This window comes from Lissotriton vulgaris, chromosome 2_1 (assembly GCF_964263255.1).
Source record: "Lissotriton vulgaris chromosome 2_1, aLisVul1.2, whole genome shotgun sequence".
Classification (NCBI taxonomy): Eukaryota; Metazoa; Chordata; class Amphibia; order Caudata; family Salamandridae; genus Lissotriton; species Lissotriton vulgaris.
Window position 1 is genome coordinate 376,382,133 of NC_141687.1, and position 20,942 is coordinate 376,403,074.

Consider the following 20,942-nt stretch of genomic DNA (forward strand, 5'->3'; position numbering starts at 1 on the left):
GCATTTCAGGCCCTGTGGTCCAAATCAACCGAGCACAGGCCGTAATTTGCACCATCACTTATCAATGTGCAGACAGTTTTACAATACGAAATATCAGCTGCAGGCCACGTTTGGTATACAGGGTTACAAAAGAACGCATAGAGGTTATAGAACAAAGACGTGGCGAGGCAGACTGAATAGATTCCGTACACTCAACCGTACGCTTCTTGTTTAAAAAAATCAGGTGAAAACGAGCTGACAATGTCGCGAAGGTAGAATGCAGACAATAAATACGAATACAGCGGCGGCACATACCCCATCCCCTTAAGCACAGAAAACACCCCTTGGGAATGCACGGGTCGACTCACCATGCTGGGTTAATTTTCCCTCACCTGGAAAACACAAAAAAATTCCTACCCGGGGCCATAGAAATCATGCGTCACCACTGGAGTGCTGCGAAAGACAATGGCGAGCGGAAACGCAACCTTATACCTTTCACCAGACCAAAACGTCAACTCTGATTGGAGCCGAGAGAAGTATCTGGCCCAGGAAGCGAAAGAGGTTTTTCAATCAAACGAGAGAGGCTGCCGGAAACAAAAAAAAAGAGACAAGAACGACAGGCAAGCTGAAACATATGTGCTCAAGTTCACACCATGTTGGAATATGGAGAATTCAGGTCGCGTGCTGCAGGCGTGGAGTAGCAGCTGCCCCTTTGAGGAGCAGAGCTTGCATCAGCATTGTGTTGTTTCTCTCATTTTGTGTATCGCCATGCGAGTGAGATTTTTTTTTAAACAATTTTATTGGTTTTGAACAAAAGTGTGGGAGATATTTATGTGAAGTTTACAATGTTTTTCACCAGAAAGTTTGAAGTTCCGTTAAGCTCTCGGCATTGCGTGGCGGGGGAGCGGCTTCCTTTGAAGACTGATGGGGGTGGGGGGACGAGGGGGGAGCGGCTTCCTTTGAAGTATGATGCCGAGGCTCAGACAAATGGTGTGGGATGTGGCTGGCAATGATGTGGGTGTGCGGTGTGCGATATGCACGCGCCTGGCTCACATTAACTGTACGCGATCCGCAGCTAGGTAGACTTTTCGGACCGCTTACTATAAAATCGCCTATCATCCCTATGGGATGGAATAGGCGACACCTAAAAAGAAGTGGGGGGACGCCGACTTCACAAAGGGAAGTGACATAACGAAAGGTGGCTTGCACCATCATACTCATTGCCTACCCTCGCTCATTCCTTAGATGTGACTGCATCAGAGAGGCCAGCACGAGAGCAGCGTTCTGAATGAGCTCCGATTTTGCCCGAGAGGCCAAAGAGTGAATGTGTGGCTCCATTTGCTCCAGTTATCCAGCTCCCAGTAAAATAAGTGGGGGGACGCTTTCCACCCGCGTGGTACCCCAACTCAAGCCCTGGGTGCAAACTTCCCTCCTTCACACCATAGACAGCAGTGCACAGAATGGGCTGCAGCGGAACCAGCTTCCCTCTTACACAGCGTAAACAGCAGTGCACAGAATGGGCTGCAGGGGTGCAAGCTTTCCTCTTACACACGGTAGACACCAGTGCACAGAATGGGCTGCAGCAGTGCAAGCTTCCCTCTTACACAGCGTAGACAGCAGTGCACAGAATGGGCTGCAGCGGTGCAAGCTTCCCTCTTACACAGCTTAGACAGCAGTGCACAGAATGGGCTGCAGCGGTGCAAGCTTCCCTCTTACACAGCGTAGACAGCAGTGCTCACAATGGGCTGCAGCTGTACAAGCATAGACGGCAGTACACAGAATGGGCTGCAGCAGTAAGATTCCCTCTTACACAGCGTAGACAGCAGTGCACAGAATGGGCTGCAGCGGTGAAAGCTTCCCTCTTACACACCGTAGACAGCAGTGCACAGAATGGGCTGCAGCGGTGCAAGCTTACCTCTTACAGACCGTAGACAGCAGTGCAAAGAAAGGGCTGCAGCGGTGCAAGCTTTCCTCTTACACAGCGCAGACAGCAGTGCACAGAATGGGCTGTAGCGATGCAAGCTTCCCTCTTACACACCGTAGACAGCAGTGCACAGAATGGGCTGCAGCGGTGCAAGCTTCCCTCGTACACACCGTTGACAGCAGTGCACAGAATGGGCTGCAGCGGTGCAAGCTTCCCTCTTACACACCACAGACAGCAGTGCACAGAAAGGGCTGCAGCGGTGCAAGCTTCCCTTTTACACAGTGTAGACGGCAGTACACAGAATGGGTACCGCGGTGCAAACTTCCCTCTTGCACACCGTAGACAGCAGTGCACAGAATGGGCTGCAGCGGTGCAAGCGTCCCTCTTACACACCACAGACAGCAGTGCACAGAAAGGGCTGCAGCGGTGCAAGCTTCCCTCTTACACACCACAGACAGCACTGCACAGAATGGGCTGCAGCGGTACAAGCTTCCCTTTTACCCAGCGTAGACGGCAGTGCACAGAATGGGCTGCAGCGGTGAAAGCTTCCCTCTTACACACCACAGACAGCACTGCACAGAATGGGCTGCAGCGGTACAAGCTTCCCTTTTACCCAGCGTAGACGGCAGTACACAGAAAGGGCTGCAGCAGTGCAAGCTTCCCTTTTACACAGCGTAGACGGCAGTACACAGAATGGGCTGCAGCGGTAAGCTTCCCTCTTACACAGTGCAGACAGCAGTGCACAGAATGCAGATAGAAAGTAAGAGCATTAGAACACCCATTGTGCTGATTTAACCAACAGCTAAAACCTTTTTGGTCACTTGAAAATGTGTACATTTCCCTCACGTTAAAGCTGGTAAATATGCAGTGCGAACCGTTGCTTTGGACGTAATGTATAAAAGGTGTTTCTGGTGTGATAACCATCACTGAACCATCTGCTGCACACAACAGGATGGCCATGACGATTAGAAGGCGGTTTGATGAGCACCAGAAATCGCGGCCATCTTGGACTGTAAGAAGTCTCCCTTCATTTGTGGAGAAGTGTGGCTCAGGGGTTAGAGGCGGTAGACCTGGAGCTTGAGTTCGGCCCTGGACCAGGGTTCAATTCCCCGCCTCGGCGGGTCTTGGGCTCAAAAATTCCATGGACTTGTTAATTCTCGCTCCGGTGCCTTCTCGACTCACGGGTTCACACTCTGTGACTCTGGGCAGTAGCTTGCTTAATCTCCACATCGGCCCCTCGCGGTGGGATGCCTGGCTTTCACCTTGTGGATACCCTGCCAGGGTTATCTCACAGGGGAATACCAGGACGGGTTCCCTAAGCAAGCGCGGAGATGCCCCAGGGTAAGTCATGCGCTATATAAGCTTCATTCATTTCATTTCATTTCATTCATTTGACCAGCGTAGAGAAAGAAAAAAATAGTAATGCTGTGTTTTTTCTTTTTTACACTTTTCTCAAAGGATTTGAGAATTCTAAGAAAAACCTCTGAAAGCAGATGTATGAGGAACCACTGCCTTTTATCCTTCTACAGTTTCCCATGGGAACTAAACCATCCCCACAAAACAGTTGTCTGGCACAGACCCCCTGGAACGCAGTGACGTCGAGTGATTCATCGGAGCGCACCAGACAGCTGGTGGTGGCACCGCTAAATAACGCACTTACTGAATCACAGAGAAGGGTGCCAGGGCTGGGTTAGCTAAAGAATTAAGCACATGTTCAAATACCTAACAAACAACCCCTGCGTCACCACGCGAGGAAGAGCAAGGCCAAGAAACACACATGTATATTCTACTTGTGAATACAATTCTTGGAAAACTAGAAACTTCCGGCACAGACGTTTTGGTTTTAACTAAGCCACAAATATCTAGAACCCAAAACATATTTAATCACTACAAAAAAAAAAGTTCAATGCTACCTGCTTCAATTATTTATCCAAGGTTGATTTTTAAATGGAGCAAAACATGGCGGCCACTTTAACAAACGAAAATGCGTACTTGACAAACTGATGGAGGAAATCTCACCTCTATTCTAATGCATGTTAACAAAGCACTGGAGCCTAGCTGCTAGTGCTTAAGCGGATCTACCCTGCCCTCTGAGCAGGCTTAAAGGTAAGTATAATCAGCATGATGCCATTTTGACAATGGGACAGGTCGGAGCGACATTCATTACACCAACCAACCATGTCACGCGGCCGGCGGCTCAGGCGCCTGGTGGGTGGGATGCAAGAAAGGAGCCGTATGGGTACTATCAAGCTGTAGGCCACGGATGTCTGCCTGAGCCTTGTGGATACCAAAGAGTAGCATTGACGGACTAGTGAGGGAGCCTGGTACATGGAAGAGTTCGGCCCGCACACAACTGCAGAAAATAAGGGTGATCCAGCTGGCAATGTAAGGCAAAGACAGACTGGGCTGTTCCTATAGACTAGAGAGTTATAGGAGGTAAAGATACGGTCACAAGAAGGGAAAAGGTAATGCTCAGTGGAGGGCTACCCTGGGTATCCAATATGTTGGTATTAATGGCCTCACACACCCTTGCGAGTGTCATGCTTCATCATTGGCGGTTGCTCCTCGTCGGGGAGGCGGTGCAATCCCCAACGGGCTCACCTCGAAGAGGGGCTCTTTGACGGAGATCTTTTTACCAACTGCCTCGGGTGAAGTGCGGGTGAGGGGCCAGAGAGGAATGGATAGTGTAAGTACGTGAGTTAAAATGTGACACAAGGTACCGGAGATCAATTTATTCTGGTGGTCCCCTGTCACAAGTAAAAACAGTGGGTAGCCTATGATCGCTGGAAATTAGGATTCCAGGTAACGATCCAGGACTACAATATTTATCGTGAGGTCAACATGTTTCTCGCCTTAGCCCTCTGGCTGCGATTCTTCAGGACCTAGTGGTTTACATCCATCCTCAATCAAACATGCCCTAGTTAAGTGTCAGTTTAAAAGGTTGTACTACCTGTATGGGACAGCTCTTGCCTAAAAGTCAAAGTGTCTAGGTGTCAACAGTACCCGGTAGGTTTTACTTCAAGGGGAAAGAACCATAGGGGTTTAAGGTTCATGCTGCCTTGGTCAGCGCCGTCTGCCTACCCATCCTACCGGGATCCGATAGTTCCAGCTGGCAGCTACTATTGTACTGGATCCGGGCCGACCCCCGCAAAATAACCTGAATGTGCCGACACTGGGACACATTCAGCAGCACCCGAACAGTGTCCGTTCTCCATTCGGAGCAGCAACCTGCAGGAGGTTTCATCATCACCGGGGTACACTTGTCAGATCTTGGGACAGGGTAGTTCACTTGTTCGATCTGGGCTTTTTTCGCACCCTTGTTTTCGGGAGGGCTACGGTGGCCCTGGTCACCCTTGTGATGGGAAAGCAGGCCAAATCAGCAGACATTCACCACAATAAAGTTGGGATGGCACTAAGGTGGGCAGATGGCATTTTATTCCCTGGCTGATCAACCACCACGTTGGAGTTGAAGGTCAATGGTGAGGGCATGAGCTTGTAGCACCTGGTCACATGCCAAGGGAACCCCTCCCCCAGGGACTTGGTGGTAGGTTGGGGATGGACCATGACATATGACTGGTATCGCCTTAAGATGCAGGTTGTTGGAAATTGGGTTACTGGTTGCTTGGGGTTAACCCTTCTCAAGCTGAAACCAAAGGGTGAAATATAAGCAAACACCAATTTAATCTAAGCTTAAAACTCTGGTAGCTTGGCACAAAAGCAGCCAGGCTTACCCAAAAGACAATATGTACATAATGTATGTAGCACTTCAAACAGTAATAAAGTGAAAACATAACACAAGTAAAATCCTACACCAATTTTAAAAAATAGAGTAGCATTTACTAAATTATTTGACACCAAAGCTGTAAATATCCAAACAGTAGTACTCGTTACAGGCGCGCAACACCCATTGGAATCAAAGGGCTTCAACCCCCCCCGCTCCCCCCCCCCCTCTCGTATGTGGCAGCCCGGGCTCAGACGACTCCCGGGCACACACACAGCCGCACCCGAGCACTTCACAGGTCTTTAAAAGACCATGTGCATGTTAATGAGGCTTTGATGTTGTTTCACCCCTTCCAAGAGCCCCTGCAGCTCCAGTCTGCCTATTGCTTAAAGTTTCAGCCCCCCCTCCAAACTTTTTCTTAGCCCCCCCACCACCGAAATGTGGCTCTAGTTGCGCCTCTGACTGGAGATATGCAGTTTTAAAGAGTAAGCTGAAACTGATACTTAGAAGCACAAAGCACGAACTGTGGTTATCTGTTTGCACCAGACAAAGTCACTAGTTCAGGCCAAATGCAATACAGGGACCAAGTTAGGCCACTGCAGAGTGCTGTGAGATCCCACATCAAGGATGCGTTGCACAGTTGTGCTTCTGAGGAGCTGCGATGCGAGGTCCTGCATTGTCATCGAGTATGGCATAGAGGAGAGGCTTTAAATGCAAAGCCCTGCTTCGAAGATGCGTTGCGTACTAGCGGTTCCTTAAAAGCTGCAGGGCAGAGATGCAGAATCCTGGGTCATCATCAAGGATGCCGTCGACAAAGGTCTTGGGATGCAAAGGCCTGCTTCAAGGATATGTTGGGTATCGTCAGCATAGCTGACGATCTTTATGCCGAAAGGGTGAATAACAGCTGCTCATGGTTTCATATATACGTTAAAAAGCTTTGGACTTAGGGCCGATCCCTCTGGGATCCCCGCATTCCAGAGATTGGTTAGATGAAACTACACCTCCTTCAAAGACTTGGAAGTGGCGATTACTGAGGAAGGAGGTGAACCACTTCAGAGCAGCACCCGACATACCGCTCATTCTGAGTCGGTTGATCAAGATGGAGTGGTTGACCGTGTCGAATGCTGCGCTGAGGTCCAGCAGGATGATTGCGGCTCCTCCTCCCTCATTCACCAGTCTCCTAGCCTACTCAGTCACTAGCAATAAAGCTGTTTCTGTTCCATGGTTAGGACGAAAACCAGTTTGAGTGTCATCCAGCAAGTTATTAGATTCAAGATGGACTGTAAGAATATTATTAACATGTTTTTCTAACAATTTACTAAGCCATGGTAGGAGAGAAATTGGACGATAATTCGATGATATAGAGGGGTCTAAGCTGGTTTTTTTAATTAATGCTTTTACCATAGCACATTTCCACATGTGAGGGACTGTGCACGTTGATATAGAGAGATTTAAAACCTCCAATATAGTGGTTTGGACAGCTTTGATAGCTGTCTTTATTTGTTTAGGAGGAGCTACATCCAGTGGAGATCCTGAGACAACTTTACTGATAATTACATCAAGTGTCTCTAAGTTTGGGAGATCTAAGTGATCCAAGTGGGGGCCATGAGTAAGATCAGCGGTGTTATTATGTAGTGGATCAGCTTCATTTGAGGAAAAGGCATTATATATCGTCTCTATTTTCTCTTTAAAAAATATTGCTAGTTGGTTACAGCGTTCGAGCGATCCTTCACTAGAAGGTAGGGGTTGTGGCGGGGTAATCAATGATTTCGCTATTCGAAAAATCTCTTTGGGGGAATTCGCTGCAGCACCTATTTTATCCTCGTAAAATTTTGCCTGGGTTTTCTTAATTTCATTTTTATATCTCCTGATGGCTGTTCTATATGTTTGTTTAGTTTCTAGCGAGAGGGTTCGTCTCCAAAGTCTTTCCAACTTGCGACAGGATTGTTTTAATATTCTCAATGCAGGACTAAACCAGGGAGCCGGATTTTTCCTATTGCAGTTCTGTATAATGACTTTAGGGAGGGTCATGTCTAATGTTTCTTGGATCCAGGTGTTAGAATTAGTATTTGCTTCTTCAATGTTTGACAACTTTCATAAAGTGTCATTTTCAGAATGGTGACTTAAAATACGAATTTACCATTAAAGAGAGGTGTAAATTACAAATATTTAGACACAAAACTCTATAGTCCTACCAGCTTCCAACTGAAAGTTATCACTGTGATAAGTTGACCCAATCGGAAAAGTAAGCCTTGCAGTAGTTGAAAACAAATTTGGGAGTTTTTATTACCAGGACATGTAAAACATAAAAAAATCCGCACTATACCCTATGAGCTGCTTAGGGCACACCCTAAGGGTGACTTACATGTATTAAAAGGGAAGGTTTAGGCCTAGCAACATTTTTATTTTATATATAAAACCAAAGAAAAACGAAGGGGAAATATATATATATTACCTACTGGCGGTCGCCAGTAGGTATATATAGTTAGGATTTTTTCTCTATGGGACTTTTGAAAATTCTATGTCTAATAACTTTGGCGTTTGTGGACGGAATCGGCTGAAATTTCCAGGAAAATGGCACATTTTGTTTCTGAGCAGCCCCTAAAAATTCGGGGGGGTTTCGTCAAGGGGGGGCCGAGAAAAAAGGGGGGTCCCAAAACGCATTTTTCCCATTCATTTTTCCATAGGGCGTTTGGCCTCACTTTTAGCTCGAACGGCTGAATGGATTTGCACGAAACTTGGCAAAATTGTAGGGACTGTTAGCCCGATGTGCCTTTGCTAGGTCTCAATATATGTGCTCCAGTGGATTTTGAGAAATTAACATTTTAAAAAACTGATATATCTGTGACAGCGTCTCGGGTAGTGCTCCGGTTCGCGTACTTTTCGCGTAACGGAACTTTGCGAAGCGAAGCTGATTGGCTCTCCGGTGTCTGTCAACATTCTAAACAGTCCGGAGCGGCCGCCATCTTGTCTCTCGGTAGGATCGAGAGACAAGAGGTGGTGAAAAACGAAGGGGGAAATGAAGGAAAGGGGGCAAGGTAGACCCCTTCTGACCCCCTAGGATTGATGAGGGGGATATTAAAGTGCCCCGCGGGGCAAAAAAAAAATAAAAAAATAATAATTGCGATTTTTTGCGGTAGAGGCGCGTCCCGGTACGCGAACCGGGCAGCTAACCGGCAGCGTAACGGGAGTCTGAGGAGAAGGTGATTGGCTGTCAACATTGTAAACAGTCCGGAGCGGCCGCCATCTTGTCTCTCGGTAGGATCGAGAGACGAGAGGTGGAAAAAAAAAAGGTGTAAATGAAGGAAAGGGGTAAGGTAGACCCCTCCTGACCCCTAGGATTGATGATGGGGCTATTAAAGTTCCCCGCGGGGCAAAAGAAAAAATAATTTTGCGATTTTTCGCGGTAGAGGTGCTTCCCGGTACGCGAACCGGGCAGCTAACCGGCAACGTAACGGGAGTCCGCCATCTTGTGTTTTTGGAGCGTCCGGTTTGCGTACCGGGTAGCGTTCCGGTAAGCGTAACAAGGGGAAAACCAAGAGAAACAGTAAAATAAAATTTAAAGGAATAGATTTCCACCAAACTTGGCAAAATTGTAGGGACTGTTTGTTTGATGTGCCTTTGCAAGGCCTCAAGATATGTGCACGTGTGGATTTTGTCTAATTAAGGTTAAAAAAAATATATATATCTGTAAGCGTGCTCCGGCGCGCTTACGTTACGGGTTTTGTTTGCGCTGCAGAGCCGATACGTCACGGTTATGCGACGCGTCATGAGGCGTCTCACGTGGCCACGTGATACGTCACGTAATAAAGAATATATTTTACAGCTATAGATATTAGCTTTTAAAAAACCAATGAAATTCACTGAAAAAACCATAGGTTATAGACCATATATAGTTAGGAATTTGCATTTACAAAACCTTGAAAATTCACTGAAAAAACCATAGGTTAGAGACCATATATAGTTAGCTGGACATTTTATTGATGAAATTCCATATATAGTTAGTTGCACTAACTATATATCGCGCACCCGCAATCCACTGCTGATGATGTCACATATTACATCATTCATAACATGGTCAGTGACATCACTGATGACATCACTGATGACAACTCAAATGACATCACTGACAACATCACTGATAAGATCATTCATGTGATAATACGATGAACCTCTTCAGACTCTAATATAACCTTAGATACAATCAGTGTAAACAGACACTCACAGACTGTCACTCATCCATGGAGTTACTCATACATCTACTCAGTCATGCAAAGAATCAATCACACCTCCATTTCCGCAACTATACAGTTATACACACCTTACTAATTCAAAAATATTGTAACACATATTTAATCTCCTATACGATCCCTAATACAAGTTCACAATGATCCATACAGCCACTCACACATTCACTGGCTCTTATGCACGGTTATATATGTCAACTCTCACATGCACTGTGTTTTACATATGTACTTACTTTGACATGTTGCACTGAGATATCCATTCACTCATGCACACAGTCAACCGCCCATGCAGCTGTTTCCACATGCACTTTTGAACCCATACATCTAGTGAATCAACTGCTCACACATCTATGCACAGAGTCATACACCTCCCAGCCACTCATACACATACTCAGTCTCCCATACAAATACTTGGGCAACCAATGAATATCCCATATAGTTACTCATATAGCTACTGATTAACACATTCAGCAGTTTACAGAACAACAGACATAATGATGCACAAATTAAGACAGTTTAGTCACTAACCCATGCACTCAGTGAGACACATTTAATCACTCTCTCATACAGTCAGTCATGCACCTACTAAATTCTTCATCCAGACACTTATACATCCACTCATTCTTCAATATGTAAGACATATTTTAACTTTACAGAAACATACAGTCATTGGATAATGTCATCAGTGATGTCATTTGAGTTGTCATCAGTGATGTCACTGACCATGTCATGAATGATGTAATATGTGACATCATCAGCAGTGGATTGCGGGTGCGCAATATATAGTTAGTGCAACTAACTATATATGGAATTTCATTGGTTTTATATCAATAAAATGTCCAGCTAACTATATATGGTCTCTAACCTAAGGTTTTTTCAGTGAATTTTCAAGGTTTTGTAAATGCAAATTCCTAACTATATATGGTCTATAACCTATGGTTTTTTCAGTGAATATATATATATATATATATACACACACACACACACACCAACCGCCTATTACCATATGGGAAATCATTCATGGTATAAAAACTGCCCTCACACACTAAATCGTGTCATGCTTCATCATACGGTACTCCTAGGATCCACCATCCACTAACAAAACATTCTAAACGACCTCAGAGAGTGTCTATTTGATTTTTATTCTGCACCTCTTTGGGCAGGGTTAAAAATAGTGTATCAGGGTTATACTTGGACTTTTACTACCCATCCCCTGTGTAATCTATGTTCAACATCAACATGTTCCCCCAAAAGGCGTCGTCAGGAATAGGATCCCACTCTCTTGAGCCCTGTTACTCCCCCTTTTTTTAAAATGCTTTTGTAAATGGGGCTGAGGAATCACATTATGGTCCTACTTGCCACTATTGAGGATTTTCCTCAGGAGCAACCTGTGTTCTCCAAAACCGGGGTAAAGGTGGGAGCCCCACCCTATTCTCACACTTTCGTCAAGGGTGTAACGCTGCGTCTTAGCCACTCGTTGCCCTCCAATGTCATGACGGAAGGAAAGTACATCTTTACCCCCCTTTCTTCTTGTGAGTGTGAAAGGTTTATTTTGCCAGGTTGAAATGGAAGTTTAAAACTGCACCAACAGGCTGAAATGGCAGGCCTGAGACCTGTTTAAGGGGGTACTTACGGGGGTGACACAATTAGTGCTCCAGGTCCCCCGATAGCATTTAATCTACAGGCCCGGAGCACATGTAGTACAGCTCTACTAGGGACTTGCAAGTAAATTAAATAAGGCAGTTGGGTGTAAGCCAATTTAACCAAGGGGAGAGCACAAGCCCTTTAGCGCTGGTGGGCAATTGTAAATACATAGAGTCCTAAGGCCAACAAAAAACAAAATCAGCAAAAATGAAGGAGGAAGGCAAAATGTTTGGGGGAAGACCACCCTAACACTGTCAGGTGTAACCCATGTGGTGTCAGCTGCGTGAAATGGAATGTTAATCAATACCCAAGTACAATGAGAATGCCTGTCTCCTCGTATACATGTAACACATGGCAAGATGACCACTCTTAATTTGAGTGATAAAAGCGGTCAAGTTCAAGATTTCTAGGTCCTCCTTTTGTTTGAGTCTCATCCTGGCCAGGAGCTATCTGGGCCGAACACCTAGATGCTAATGCAATGTATTGAATGCTATGAATACCATGTGCTCCTATATTTTTTTATACATTTTAATGCAATGCCTTTTTACCTCACCCAATGTACTTGTGCAAACTTAACCTCTAAACATGTAAAGCACTCTGTTCCCTTTGGGTCGAGCCAGCGCTATAGAAAACTCAATAAATAAATGGAAGGAAGGAAGCAAAGGCACTGAGCTTGTCATCACTTTATAAGTGCTTAAGAGAAACTAAGCTCTGGGCGCAGGTTTTTGGCTGTGCGCAAACGCTGTATGTAAGCGGTATGCATGCACTGCAAGAATTTCACACGTATCTGTCTGTAAGAGTAATTACACTAATAATGATTTGAACCCATAATGATGTTAACAGCACTTTCTAATTTATTTTTTTATTTAATTTATTTGTTAGCACTTTTCATCCCCATGTGGGGTGTCGGGCTCTTTACATCACACACACACATTTATTATAATTATACAGTGACAATGATTCATACAAGGGTGTAAATTAATGGTGTGGAAAATGTTACACAAGCCAATGAGAATTACAAGGTGTATGAGTCACATATTATCCATATTGGTAGGCATCACATGTTAAGAGTGCCTGGTGAAAGTCTGGATTGAAAATGTAACACAATTGTTGGGGTTGTCTGTGCTAATAAGACTTTATTGCTACCCAAAGTACCGCTTTTAGAAACCTCAGAATTATGAAAGATTGAGGAAAAATACAATAAGGTTCCAAGTCCATGCCTTGCAGCTTGCCTGCAGCTCCATGAAGTTGTTTCATAGCAGTTGTGGCCGGCATTGCTTACAAGTAGGGGCGGAGGGGCGGACGTGAGTGGTCGCAGGGGGTGTCGCGGGGTTGGGTCGCGGGAAAATTAAAAAACATATAATTAAACGTACCTTTTTGTCGGGTTACACGTCTTCTCCGCTCCCGCTCCTGCTCCTGCTCTCCTGCCTTGGACAGGAACAGGAAGCAGGCAGCCAGACTCCCTACCCTATGCCAAGCACAACGCTCGTTGTGATTGGTCAGGATACCGCCCAGCCAGGGGCTAATGGGGTGGCAATGTAGCCTGCATAGAGAAGAGCAGAGTGCGCTTGACTGGTTTGGGCGGCCCGAGAGGGCCGACCAAACAGTCTTAGCGCACTCAGGAATTGGAGCAGAGAGCAGAGCAGCCTCGCCCAGCCGCCCGCTCGCAATGCGCAAAGACGACATAAAATGGTAATAAATAACCATTTTATGTTTTGGCTTTCTTGCACTGTGAGAAAGCAATGGGGTGACGCTCCTCCGCCCTAGGGGAGGAGTCGCCCCTGTTTCATAGCTACATTAGAATGACTAATTTATGAACTGCAAAACAAAAGGATCACTGTGACAAAAGCGGTAATCTGCACACTGTGCTACCTACATAAAATGAGAATCTGTGGTCTGCTTAGCAGCAGGCACACTGAGGGGCTGTTAGAAAATTCGAGGGTTGACTATTCACTGTGCATCCCAATATGAAATGATATTAATTTAAAATAAAGAGTAATGTTGTAACTATGAATTTAAGAGCATATTTCGTTTTGTGAAAAAATGGACGACATAAATGAATATTTACTGGGTTAAGATACAATTGCGTATAAATTGCTATTCACCAAGAGACACAGCTCACGTTTGATTGTGCTTCTCTAGAGACAAAAATTGGAAAAAATCAAACAACATGAAGGAATGGATCTCACCAGATCCCTCCTTCAGAGAGAAACTTATTGGATTAAGAGGCTAGAGACCCAGGACCCAAAGGGTTTAAACGAAAAAATAGATTTTTCATGTTTTTTATAATATCATTGACAATGTGACTCTTCGCTTAAGCTATGATGTGTGTGGTTCTGCTTTATAAAATAACACACAAATAGGAACAATCAATGACATGCTTATTTGTATGCATTAATGCCTAACATAATGAAATGTTTTTTCCCTTCACAATTTAATTTTTATTCACTGTCAAAATTGCTTTGTCACCTTTTTCTTTGGGCACCATCATTAGTTCAAAGTAATGGAGATTGTACTCCAGAAGTGGTGAGGGTCTGTTTTTTATGTTCACGGTTGTTCACGTAAGAAGTGAAGTAGTTGGGCTGAGAGACGCGGTGTTCGCGCTCCAGCTCATTTGGTAGAAAGTGAGGATGGCTGTGTAAGGCCAGGTACCATCGAAGTTTGAGAATGACGCTTCCTATGCTCGGGAAACGACCAGGAAGCGAGCTGAGGGATGCGGGTTCGCGCTCCTGCTCCTAGTGTCACATGGTTACAGTCAGGAAAGGCAATGATTGGCTGCAGGTGAGCGTAGGGTACGTAAAGATGGCGGTATGTGCTTGGAACTTCGGGTGTTCTTTGAGCACCTTCTTCTGAGTTGTTTGCGGAGGCGGAATCGGGATATTGGAGAACTGCCATTAGAGATTTAAGAGGTACGTTGAGGGGTAATATAGAACTCTTTGAATTTAGCGTTGGCAAAAGTAGGGGACGTATACAGTGACACTTCTTTTACCCATGCTCAGGTTTACGGAGAGACGAGCAGTGTGAATTACAGAGCGTACAAGCGATTGATTTTAAGATCGAGGTGAGTTCCTCATACCGGGTTTCACAGAGGTTTATTGTGGACGACACAGCTTGAGTAATAACTTACAAGCAGTTTGCTATGTACTTTTTAGATTGGAGTGTTATCTGAATCTACAGAACATAGGGTAAGCTTCGTTGTTTATTGAGCACGGAAAGTTTCTGTTTGGTGGTGGTGTCACATGCACAGTTTTCATATTTTCTCACGATTGTTTTTTCTTCATTTCAAAACGAGGCGTAAATGTAACAAGAAATAGTTGGCCCTCTGTATGTTTGTAAGCTTTGAGATACAAATCGAATTAGTGTTCATACATCACTTTGCATTTTTATCTGTTTAGATTTCAGGCCCCTGAAGAAGGGCCATTCATGGCTCGAAATGCATTGGGCATTCAATGGAATCTGGATTTAATGTTCATGATTGTAAACTTTAACACTGTGTGAACCTCATTTTGTTGTATAATGCTTTATGACTAATACAAAAATGAATAATGTATCAATGTAAATTACACATTTGATATTGGAATGTTCTTAATTTGAATTTTTGAATGAAAGATTGATTCAAGAAAAAAAGTAAACAAGATTTTGTTTTGAAAATAAATATTGGAAAGTTTTTCCAGCAACAGTGCACAGTGGTCGGGTGTGATTTCACTCGAGATAAGAAGGTTCACTAGAGACAATCCCATATAAACAAGTCAGGGTTGTTATCTGTCGTCCTCGTTCCTGGGTGGTCTCTCACTCTTTGGTGACTGCAATGAAAACTGAATGTTGATGGCTGCAGCGCCTTTCCTCAGTGGGCTTTTTTTTGCTTACTGGATGATCAGCCCACTCGCTTACTGAAGCAGTCATGAGGACCACTCTTCTGGCGGTGTCTGGACACGTGAAGCATGCAGGCTCCTTCCTACTCTAACACCTGTTTCATGCAATGTGAATAAAATCGATTTTCCCATCCAAACATAAGAAAGAGAAGAAAAATAAAAATGAATGGTAACCCAATGGAAAACCTGAATTTTGACAGAATGTTAGTCATGGTTTTTAATTACATACAAGTCCCTCTGAGGTTCTGTTCTTCTTGCATTACCCACACTCAAAAAATATGTAACTAAAAAACACAAGTATACTACGGCTGGCACCCCTGGAAAAAATCAACTACACCCAAAACGACTACAATCACGGACTCCTATAAATCAACCTCGCACCAAATATCTGCAAAATTGCAATGCGCTCTTGGTACCTATACACTGAACGAAACTCTGCCTTGCATTATCAGTATGGACTGCACCCAATGGCCCAGGGTACCACAGGTGCAGTATACTGCAGCCGTCTCCACGCAAGAACAGGAGGATAACCTGCACACTCTTTAAACCCACATCTGTGATGCGCTTAGAATATGAACTTTTGATTTCGACTCTGCCCACTACCTACAACATCTACTGTTCTCCAAAGCTCACCTCCCATCTTGGCGATAGTTTTCTTGGCTTACCTGTAAGGCAGATGCAAACTGGATGGTGCTGACAAGGGCAATGGTGGCCCCCTGTGCGAAGTTGAACATCACAGTCTCCACAAAGTGTGACGTGTCAATCTTAATATCCACAAAGACGTAGAGCATCTGTATCCCCTTCGTCGCATCGATGGGAACTGGAGGGAAGAGAAATGGACAAACAATCATTTAAGGGATCCCAAAGGGAAGGAAGGCATTACATGACTCAAAGACAGCCATTCTGTGACCTCCAGACAAATCCTTTCAGCACCACTGTGACTAGCAGACAAGGACCACTGGGGCAACCAGGGAGGCCTCTAGGGACCTCGGAGAGAAAGGCCCTTGTGGTCTCCAGAGTGGAAACCTCTTGGGACCTCGGTGGGGTAACAGGGTGGGGTTCTCTGCGGGTGGTGTACTGTAGGAGTCTCTCACAGAAAGACTGACAGAGACACTCTGGAGAAGGGCCTTGTGTTTTATTAAGCGAATACACTTTTGGTCTCAGAAGGGAAGGCTCTTGCGGTCTCTGAGATAAAGACTCGTGGGTTATCTGGAGGCAGGATTCTTGCAGTCTCTGGATGAAAGACTCTGTGTCCCCTCGAGGTGAGCCCTGTGCTTGGGAGCAAGCAGCCTTCTTGCTAATGCAGGTTGGTTATTACACAGCAGACAAGAACAATGTTCAGCTGTCAGTACGTCTTCCCTCCACTCACCCACGGGATCAAGTAGGGCTTCCATCAAAAAGCACCGGAGAAATGTACTTTGCACTCTCCGCACTAACAGGGGAGTGCCCTCGCCCACTCGACATGGGTAACTTATGTTACATTCCTTTTTAAGTTACCCTGTCACCTGAAATGGGCTTGTGGTGCAAACGCTAAATACTTAATGCTGCGGGTCCCGATAATTGTTGATTAAAGCACCAGGTATTTTAAAGCCAATGTAAGCTTAAGTGATTCATAAATGTTCAGAACGTTTGTTCCATAGGTGAGAGGTAAGGATGGAGAAGAACGTCGGTCCATTGAGTATGCTATATTCACGGAATGACCACCAGGAATGTACTTTTGGATCACAGTGGTTGGAAGGGGATGACTGTGTTATAGAAACAAAGCCCCATGGCATGTTCAGCTGCACATGTAGGCCAGGGCTCCCTAAGAAGGTCCATTTACATTGGCTTGTCAGGGTAACAAGCTTAAATGCTGGCTGTCCCGGTACCCTCATAGCGCCCCCTATCAATTACAGCAGGAGTCGGTTTTGCAAACTTTTCTGCGCTTTACGCATCCTGACACTATTCGATAATAAAATTGCACCAACGGCAACCAAATGATGTGGGGCATTAGCCCCCCTCCTCTCCAGGCCGCACCATTTGGTAGTCCCCTTTGTCCATTAGCAGCAACGTCCCTAGCACTCCCTGTAAATGTATTTACATAGCGCTTATGACCACCCTGTCAAGAAACTGAAGTGCTTTTTCAGCAAGTAGCACGCTACTCCAGAACCTATAATTAGTAGTTATTAGATTAGTATAATTGTTTTCTTTCTTGTGCATTAGTTGTGTTAGGTTTATGCTCCTGATTTCTTGTGTGTTTAGTAGAGTTAGGAGGAGGGATAGAATGACAGGAATGCATTTGTAAAGGGTTGTTTGAATAGGAATTGAATGAAACTCTAAAAGAAGCGGTCTTCTCTTGTCGCTCTCCGTTCTCTGAGCAGCAGCGTCCTCCAGCCTGCTACCTTCTCTCTGTGGTATAAGTAGCAAAGCCCTCTCACCCACCCTACTCCCATTAGGGGTAATGTCCCTGTTAGTCGCAATTCAATGAGCGATGTAGTGCTCTCTCACCCCCCATGTTCTGAAGTGGAGCTGTGCAGCAAACGACACAGTGCTTCCTCACCCAAATATTCTTAGTTGAGCTGTGCAGCAAAAGGAGTACTCCTCATCTATCACTCAGGTGGCATATATAGTGCCACTACTCACCCATAAGGGTCTGAAGGCGCAGGGGAAGCTACTGGTCCGTCGAAGGTGCTGTGGTTCAGTTAAAGAGCCTGGTATTCTTGAGGTTCTTCCATGAACTGAGGCAGTGACGGTGATTGCTTGAAGTGGAGAGGCAGGGTGTTCCAGGTCTCTGCTGCAAGAAGGATTATTCCTCCAGCTGTGGTCTTGCGCAGATACTAGGGACAGTAGCCTGGACATGATGGACAGAGCGGTGGTCTCTGGTGGGTGAGTGGAATGCGAGGCAGTGGTTGAGGTACACATGTCCCACATCGTGTAGGGCTTTGTAGGCGGGGTTGAGGAGCTTGGACGTGATTGTTTTGTTGAGTGGGAGCCAGTGGAGGTCTCAGGTGGTCAGTGATGTGATTGCGGGTGGGAGATGTTGAGGATGAAGCTAGCGAAGGTGTTCTGAATGTTCAGCAGTTTCTTGAGGAATTTCTGGGTGATGCCGGTGTAGAGTGCGCTGCTGCTGATGAGTGCGTGGGGGATCATCTTACTGGACTCTGTGGGGATCCACTAGAAGACCTTTCAGAGCAGGCGTAAGGACTCTGTGGGGATCCACTAGAAGATCTTTTGGAGCAGGCGTAACATGTGGAAGCAGGACGATGAGACGGCGTTGATCTGGCAGTTCATGGTGAGCGAGGAGTCCAGACAGATGCCGAAGTTTCATGCGTGGTCAGTGGGTTCCAAGTCCTTCGGGCCAGCAGACATCATCCCAGGCGGAGGGAGAGGAGCCCATGATGAGGACTTCAGGCTTCTCTGAGTTGAGCTTGAGGCAGCTGTTCTTCATCAAGGTGGCGACAGCCTTCATCCCGTCGTGGAAGGTGTTCTTGGCGACTCGGGGTTCGTTGGTAAGGGAGAGAATCAGCTGAGTGTTGCTGGTGTGGGAGACAATGTTGATCCTGAGGTACCTAATGATGCTTGTGAGCGGGGCCATGCAGATGTTGAAGAGAGTGGAACTCAGGAAGGAGCCCTGAGGCACTCCGCAGCCGATCTTTGTGGATTCCAAGAGGAACAGTGGTAGTCTGACTGTCTGTGTTCGGCCGGTGAGGACAGAGGGGATGTATTCCAAGGCTTTGTCGCAGATGCCGAAGTCGTGGAGTCTTGTGCATAAGGTGTCATGAGAGATGGTATTGAAGACTGCCGAGAGGCCCAGGAGGAGGACGTGCCGTTTCCCTTAGGTTGAGGATGACGTCTGTGGCAGCGAGGAGGGCTGTCTTGGCGCTGTGGTTGCTTTGGAAACCGGACTGGGAGAAGTCCAGGATGTGGTTTGGTTCGATGAATTTCGTAAGTTGGGCATTGATGACCTTCTTGATGACCTTGGCTGAAAAGGGGAGAAGAGAGGTGGGTCTGAAGTTCTTGAGACCCATCGGGTCTGCAGAGGGTTCCTTCAGCAATAGGTTGATTTCTGTGCTTCCGGTGCTTTGTCTTCCGGGAAGGTGGAAGAGTTGATGAAACAGTTGATGGTGTGGCAGAGTTCGGGGCGATGGTGGTGCCGGCCCTGTTGAAGATGTGGTGCAGGCAGGTGTCCGAGGGTGCACTGGCATGGATGCTCTCCATCAATCAATTAGGAGTTTGTACAGCGTGGCTACTCACCCATGAGGGTCACAAGGCACTGCGGGGGGAGGTGGCTCTGATCCATCTGGGCGTGAAGGTTCAGTCGCAGAGCCAGGTCTTGAGATCCTTCCTGAATTGGGTCAGCGACGGGGATTGTCTGAGGTGGAGCGGTAGGGTGTTCCAGGTCTTGGTGGCAAGGTAGGAGAAGCATCTCCCACTGGTTCTGGTCTTTTGGATCCATGGGACGGCGGCCTGGGCAAGTTGGGTGGAGGGAAGTTGTCTGGCTGGTATGTGGAATGAGAAGCGGTGGTTCAGATATGATGACTGTACAGCGTGGTGAGCTTTGTAGACATGTATGAGGAGCTTGAAGGTGATCCTCTTGTTGACTGGGATCCAGTGGAGTTCTCTGAGGTGTTGTGTTATGTGGCAGCGGCAGGGGATGTTGAGGACCAGTCTGGCTGCTGCGTTTTGAATGTTCTGTCGTTTCCTGAGCTGTTTCTGGGTGATGTCGGAGTAGAATGTGTTGCCGTAGTTGAGTCCGTTTGTGATGAGTGCGTGGGTGACCGTCTTTCTGGATTCGGTGGAGATCCATCTGAATGTCTTTTGGAGCAGGCGGAGGGTGTGGAAGCAGGATGAGGATACAGCGTTGTGCCGGCAGTTCACTGTGAGCGAGGAGTCCAGTATGATGCCGAGTTTCTTGAAGGTGTCTTCAACGGTGACGGGAGTCAACCTGAGTAGGGTCTGTTGGGGTCCCCTTCGTAGGGAGCAGTGGCTGCGGATATGGTGAGAGGGACTTGGGTGGTGTGTCCTGCTGAGTGGGTTGGGGAGGTGACCCGTTGCTTGAATCAGACGGTGGCGAGGTTCTCCAGCAGGGATGAGATGTTTTTGTCGTTTGAGTTGTCCAGGTGAAAGTTGAGGTCCCCGAGGAGGATGTAGTCCATGGAGGCGACAGGGTGCGGTGCGATAAAGTCGATGATGCCGGCAGGGTTTAGGGGGTCTGTAGAAGAGGGTGGTGCAGAGGGTGGTGTTTGGGTTGGTCTAAACATGGAAGTGGAGGTGCTCCATGTTGGTCGAGTTGTCATATGCGTGGAGGGGGAGGCGGAGGGTGCTTTTGTGCACAATGACGATGCCTGCCCCTCTGTTTGTTGATGCGGTCCTTGTAAATGATCTTATAGCCGTCTGCGGTGTCGGTGGCGATGCCCGGGTGGAGGTTGAGTTAATCCAGGTTTCCGTGTGGAAGGCGATGTTGGGATCGACGGAGTTGAGCAGGTTCCAGATCTCCACGGTGAGTTTGTGGCGGGAACCTGTGTTCCTATCCTCCGTACTCTGTTTAGGAACAGTGCCCCCCACATGCCACACTC

At 46.4% G+C, this 20,942-nt stretch overlaps 1 protein-coding gene across 1 annotated transcript in view; it reads right to left on the reverse strand.

Annotated features, from left to right (window-relative positions):
• Positions 1 to 20,942, reverse strand: part of DPH1 (diphthamide biosynthesis 1) — a 1,562,622-nt gene that overhangs the window by 631,421 nt on the left and 910,259 nt on the right. Inside the window, exon 5 of the mRNA XM_086955191.1 lies at positions 16,053 to 16,207. Coding sequence (XP_086811317.1) covers positions 16,053 to 16,207 — 155 coding nt within the window. The remainder of the gene's footprint in view (positions 1 to 16,052; positions 16,208 to 20,942) is intronic.